We start from the raw sequence: 6,046 nt of genomic DNA, 5'->3' as shown, positions 1-6,046 counted from the left end.
CCCCTCTCTCCCCCCCTCCCCTCCTTTTGTTTTTTTTTTTTTTGTTTTTTTTTTTTTTTGGTTGAGTGTAGTCTTTTGTTGCATTCTGAAATATTAGTTGGCGATGGCAGTTTTTCTCGTGTTACCCAACATTTATAGGTTGTATGATTTCGTATGATACAGATGGCAGTTTTTATCGTGTTACCCAACATTTATTGGTTGTATGATTTCGTATGATACAGATGGTAGACTGGGCTGGCCTGAGCATTCACCTTACGATGCTATTCATGTTGGTGCTGCGGCACCAGAAATTCCCCAAGCACTCATTGATCAGTTGAAGCCTGGCGGTAGGTTGGTGATCCCGGTGGGTAACATTTTCCAGGACTTGCAGGTTGTTGATAAGAATCCGGATGGTTCAGTAAGCATTCGAAGTGAGACTTCTGTTCGCTATGTACCATTGACAAGTCGAGAAGCTCAGTTACGGGGATAAGGGTTGTAGTATGAGTTTGGTAGGAATCTGTGGTTCTGAACATGTAATAACATAACTCCTAGTCGTCGTTCATACGTCGTCTATTTCAGTTTCTTGTACAGAGAATGGTACACAGATTTGCACACGAGTGTGATTCATTTGATGGTTTTAGTGTTGGTTTCTATCCCGCCCCATCCCCACCCTTGAGAAGTACAAGTGAAGAAGGAAATAAAATATTCTTCACGCATGTGCTTTTGCATTCTTGGAAGTGTAAGGGAGGTATCTTTATTCGAGAGAGTTTTTACTACCCAACCACAAGGAAGCTGCATTTTGGTGACCTTTCGGAGCTTAAATTTTAAAACAGCTAAAAGCTTTTTAAGAGAATCTTCCACTTTGGTTTCGTCATTAAAGAAGAGAACGGACTTGTCCGCAATTTTGACCACAAAAAGGAAATTAAGTATAACAGAAAAAGCAACTTGGTGTGAATAAACATGGTGGCTTGCACAGATCTTATTTGTCAATAGCCTCATTTCAACCAATTGAAGATTGTGATAGATCGATCAGCTCTTCTGCTCAGAATTAAATGTACCAAGAATCAGTGGGACCCTAGTACATATTAATTAGGTCCTACACAGTCATGTTCCTAAACCCTTCATGGATATCAAGTGCCCACCGAGTCTTTTATTGAGTTGGTGAGTCCATATAGAGCTTTTGTTAGGAGTAGAATTCCAAGTTTGTCGTTTTATCCATTACCTCCCTGTAAAGCGTACATTTTACATATCCATTTGAGCGGTGATTTTTACCTCAAATTGAATAGAAGGTTTTCGGAGTAAAATTCCTGGTCATGTCACTTTAACCATTTTTATTTTTTATTGTTAGTTTTACTTTAATCGCATGCAAGTTTCTTTCCATATTTTCGAAACATAACACATAAGCTGTATCCCCATATTAAACAACAAAAACATATTCCGAGTTCTGTAAAGCTTTGCAGAAGAAGAGCCTTCATTGGAGGCGAACAAGCAGCGCTTTAAATTCCAAAGCTGGCTGAAAGCCAGCAGACATCCTGCGCCCCTTCACTAGTACCGCCCTCGGTATGAAATATGACCAGTTCGAAGGATGGCTGTGCATCTAACATGTCTAGTTCACATACTTATTTCATTCTTTCTTAGAACTGATCGAAGTCCTCCTGCCGAACAGTCTATTCTGTACAATATACATGCACGAATCATAAGCGAGCACATTAGATGCGACTGATATCTTCGATTCATCACAGGATAGATTTAAGTAACAATCCTTGAGATGACAATCACGGAACAATTATGACCTGAAGATCAAGGATTGGAATAATCTACAGTTTCTTGCATTTCGACATCTATGGAGACCTGCAGTTTGAAGTCATCAACTTCCAACAAACGGTGATTAACAGTAGAAAGGGTATGGAGTGACCTTGATAATAAATACACATGTAATCCTTAGATCATGCCTGAATTTGCGTTTTGGGTTCCTCTAACAGAGGCAATAAATCTCTCACCAGAAGTTCAATAAAAACCTGAATATTATTTGTATTTTCATAAGAATGGTGTTAATTCTACTTCAGACAAGGAGAACTTAAAGAGGGGCAAACGGAAGGCAAATGAAATACAAGCTCCATAAATTACCAGCTTAAGAAACAAAATTAACAGGAACAGTGCAAAATAAAAAATAAAAAAAGGAAACCTTAAGACTGGAAAAAGGTTTAAATCTCTGGATTTCACAAGAATTAAACTATAAGCTCCATATATTCCCAGCTTAAGCAACAAAATTAAAGGTAGCGCAAAATGGACTTGATGATCAACAGAAAATTTTACCCATTGACAGCTGACTAAAATATGACTGCTACAATCCTCACTTTGGATACCAATGAAATACAGGTTACATGTTCCCTTAAACAAGTCAAAAGGAGTTGCGCCTAGCTCTTTCTTCAGCAATATTTACTCTGATCACTCTCCCGTCCAAACTCTGCAAAGCAAATGAAGATGTTATTATGAAGATTTCAATCTCTCAATTCTAAACTATACAAAAGAGTTTTAACAAAGCTTTCGCCTTGAGGTGCAATCAGATAAGGCATTCGTTAGGAGCTTCAAAGCTTACGATTTCAGTCTTTTTTTTCAAGGCTTACACCATGAAATACGAAGGTAAACGCCTCAGTCTATAAGTCTCAGGGTGGCTGAGGAGTGGTTCCTTACTCTTGCACTTTCGAGGCTATCTTTTTTACTGACCTCACCCATTCAGGCTGTTTATTTACAGATTCAAACATTTTAAGCATTTTTTGTGTTATTTAAGCCACAACTCGGCCCTAGAAACAAAAGAGAAAATGAAAGAGACTAGAGTGAACAGGTGAAGAGCCTGTGCATGCCCTGGTCCTCTACAATTGAGTGAGACTTCCCCAAATGAAGTTTCCACCTTTTATGGCAAATGATTAGTGATTTTTTATTTTTATTTTTTTCTATTTCATATTTTTCTTGCTATTTTCGAACTTTTTCTTTCCTTTCTTCTGAGTTTTATTTCCTTTTAAAGTTAAAAGTAAACAGAACAGTTTTTTAACTCGCTCTAGTTCGAGATTAGTAGTCTTGTTAAGTGATTACTACTTTCTTAAAATGATATTTGCTACTTTTTATTATCCATTGTGTGTTTTCAGTTGCAAGTTAGACTTTATCATTGAATTTTCAGGTGTCCAAGGTTAACTATAAGTATAATTTTGTAATTTTGTTTTTTCGAATTATTTTATTGGGTTGGGTCGAGGCTTGACTCATGGCACTTGGAGACCAAGGTCTCCCCTTACATTGACAAGACGCCTGAATATCACATTTAGCCCCTATTTGGGCTCCATTAAAATGGAGTTTTGGAAAAAATATGTTTTGAAATAGTAATTTTTTGGAGAATGCATGGCTAAAAAAGAAAGAAAAGTTATGGGTTTACATGTAACATTATTTTATGGGAGAATGTGTGGTTGAAAATGAGTTTGGGAAAAAATGTGTTTTTTGAAAAAATGGAGCCCAAACACGTGCTTAATCTTTTTTAAAATGAACAAGCAATAGTTTCCTTCAATCATATATAAAAAAAATGGTGTAATCTAATATAAAAACTTACTTTCCGAGCCATAAATGTTTGTACGTGCTTAATCTTTTTTAAAATGAACAAGCAATAGTTTCCTTCAATCATATATAAAAAATGGCGTAATCTAATATAAAACTTACTTTCTGAGCCATAAATGTTTGTATAGGCCTTTAAACTCTTATCTAATAAATAATATTTCAGAAATTTCAAGAGTAGTATTTTCCAATGATGATATGCATTACCTGTCCATCAAGGTTAGCGATGGCATCATTCATTTCAGACTCGCTTGACATTGTTACGAAGCCAAAACCACGCGATCGACCGCTCTCCCTGTCATAAACTACACGAGCACTTACTACTTTACCATGCTCACTGAAAACTTGTTCTAGTTGTCCATCATCAACACTCCATGGAAGGTTACCAACGTAAATTCTGTAAGCAGGTTCAAACACCTGAGGTGTACGTTCTGGGCGGGACCCTCTTGGGGCCGCCTTATTAACAATCAAGAACCTTCCATTTAGATCCTGTCAAAAAATGAAATGAACTTACATAAATTTGGATGTAGAATGCACTTTATCAAAGACAAACGAGGTTTTTTCTTATTATATTTTTTCAAGAAATCCATTCAACTTCAGCCAAAGGGTTTTTGGGCCAAGCTGTCTAAACATGAATGAGGGATTTGGCATTCCCCCTACCCTAGTATATTGGAAAAGAAGAACGAGGTTGAGTACATATATAGGAGAAAGAACATAGCAAAGTTGAGACAAATTACATCCATTTAAACTGGCACAGTAAACTCTATTTAGAATAAGTAAAAAAGTAACTTAAAAAATCGTTTGGGAAAATTAAGTGCATTTAAAAAAGGTAACTACAAAACGTAAGTTTTCCAAACATGCTGTATTACAACTACCAGGCTACCACCATGGCTCACGAACACCTCTACCATTGGCACCATTCATGCCACTATGATACTGTCTACAGTAATGATATCTTATACAATGCTGGCAATGAAGGTGGATGTGGTAGGCAGTAGTGATTATACCACACAGCAGATGGAGGGAAGACATTATTCTTTTTGAGCTAAAATTTTTACATGAAAATAATTATCTCGCACAAAAAATCTCATCACTGGGCATGTATAACAAATAAAAGGCATGAACAAGAGGAGATGGTAAGACAATCTTAAAAAACAGAGGAGCAATAAAGCTAAGCTATAGCATCAAAGCAAAATCTTTGTGTGGTTGCTTAATTTGTTACACTATCCAACCACAAACCCAAACTGTAAAGACACCCAACCTATTTAGGCATGATTCAGATAATGCTTCAAACATTAGAACTTTTCCTACTACTCTAGCCTGTCCAATCTCAAATTCAGGAATCGATCACTAGCCAGATTATTAGTCCATATATTCATCATTGTAGTTTCTGAATTTTCATCATAATTTGTGCATCGTCAATACACAAACAACAACTGCCATTTAAATAACAAACCAAAACAACATTATATCCTTCCACATATGCAATTCATCATTTTTTTCTTTCTAGAAAATGATTTTGAAGAGGTTGAAAACTTACATAACGATGGAACATTTCCACAGCCTTTTCAGCTTCTGCCACAGTACTCATCGTCACAAACCCGAACCCTCGACTCTGATCAGTCTCCCTATTGTAAATAACCTGCAAGTCACATAAAACCAGCGTTACAAAATCCCTAAGAAGTCCGATCTTTTCAATCAAAACCAGGTAAAAAACAATCTTCTCTAATCAAAATCCTTTTAAATTCAAGAACTCACCTCAGAAATCTCAACAACACCAGCCTGTTCTAAAAGCTGAGCCAGCTTCTCACTGTCCACATCGAAAGGCAAATTCCCCACATACACTTTAGCTTCCTCAGGTGGCTCCACATAACCATCACTCTCTCCAGCATCCTCAACAGCCTCCACAACCCCACCGCTCTCTTCTCCTAATTCAATTTCCCCTTCAGATATTTCTTGGTTATCCCAGTTAAAATTTCGTTGAAGTTCTTGTTCTTCAACAAGCACTGGGTTGTTCTCTTCTTGCAGAGCAGCTATTACAGAGAATCTCAGATTGGTTGTTTGCTTTTTGAGAGTGGACAAAGAGAGATAGACTTTTACGGGTTTCAATGGGATAGGGAGATTCGAATGTGAAAACAAAGTTTTTTCTTTGGTGAAGAGCGATGGTACTGAAATTAGGCAACCATTTGTTGCCATTGTTATAGGCTTGGTCGCACAAGACATTTTATATATGTGTGTGTATAGATTTGTGAGTGTAGGAGAGGAGAAGAATGAAGAAAAATGGGGCTTTTCGAAGGGTTTGAGGATAAGGGAATCGGGGCTAGTGAGGGGAGAGGAGGGAAGTTATGTTGAATGGTTCTCTTTAATTTATTTGTTATATATATATATATATATATATATATATATATATATATATTTTTTTTTTTTTTCCATTTTTTTTTTTTTTTTTTATTGTTTTTTTTTAAAT

The 6,046-nt window shown here is 36.6% G+C and overlaps 2 protein-coding genes across 3 annotated transcripts in view; one reads left to right on the top strand and one right to left on the bottom strand.

Annotated features, from left to right (window-relative positions):
* Window positions 1–619, top strand: part of LOC111405309 (protein-L-isoaspartate O-methyltransferase 1-like) — a 4,031-nt gene extending 3,412 nt beyond the window's left edge. For both annotated transcript variants that reach the window (XM_023034135.1, XM_023034136.1), the window contains exon 4: window positions 222–619. In XM_023034135.1, coding sequence (XP_022889903.1) covers window positions 222–469 — 248 coding nt within the window. In that variant the 3' untranslated portion in view covers window positions 470–619. The remainder of the gene's footprint in view (window positions 1–221) is intronic.
* A 1,463-nt stretch (window positions 620–2,082) lies between these two features.
* LOC111405308 (28 kDa ribonucleoprotein, chloroplastic-like) lies at window positions 2,083–5,935 on the bottom strand. The gene is made up of 4 exons (XM_023034134.1): window positions 5,338–5,935; window positions 5,120–5,221; window positions 3,787–4,068; window positions 2,083–2,446 (listed from the first exon to the last, which is right to left on the bottom strand). The coding sequence occupies exons 1-4, from the start codon at window positions 5,800–5,802 to the stop codon at window positions 2,381–2,383; spliced, it is 915 nt and encodes a 304-aa protein (XP_022889902.1). The 5' UTR covers window positions 5,803–5,935; the 3' UTR covers window positions 2,083–2,380.
* Window positions 5,936–6,046: the final 111 nt, after the last annotated feature.

The sequence above is a fragment of the Olea europaea genome, chromosome 12 (assembly GCF_002742605.1).
Source record: "Olea europaea var. sylvestris chromosome 12, O_europaea_v1, whole genome shotgun sequence".
Classification (NCBI taxonomy): domain Eukaryota; kingdom Viridiplantae; phylum Streptophyta; class Magnoliopsida; order Lamiales; family Oleaceae; genus Olea; species Olea europaea.
This window is presented reverse-complemented; position numbering and strand designations above follow the sequence as displayed.

Bases quoted from the DNA above. Each gene is read 5' to 3' on its own strand.
- LOC111405308 (XM_023034134.1), bottom strand. From the start codon at position 5,802: ATGTCTTGTGCGACCAAGCCTATAACAATGGCAACAAATGGTTGCCTA. The intron at 4,069-5,119 runs GTAAGTTTTCAA...ATTTTTTGACAG, and splicing joins TGGAAATGTTCCATCGTTAT to GATCTAAATGGAAGGTTCTT. The intron at 2,447-3,786 runs GTAATGCATATC...TTTGCTTTGCAG, and splicing joins TCGCTAACCTTGATGGACAG to AGTTTGGACGGGAGAGTGAT.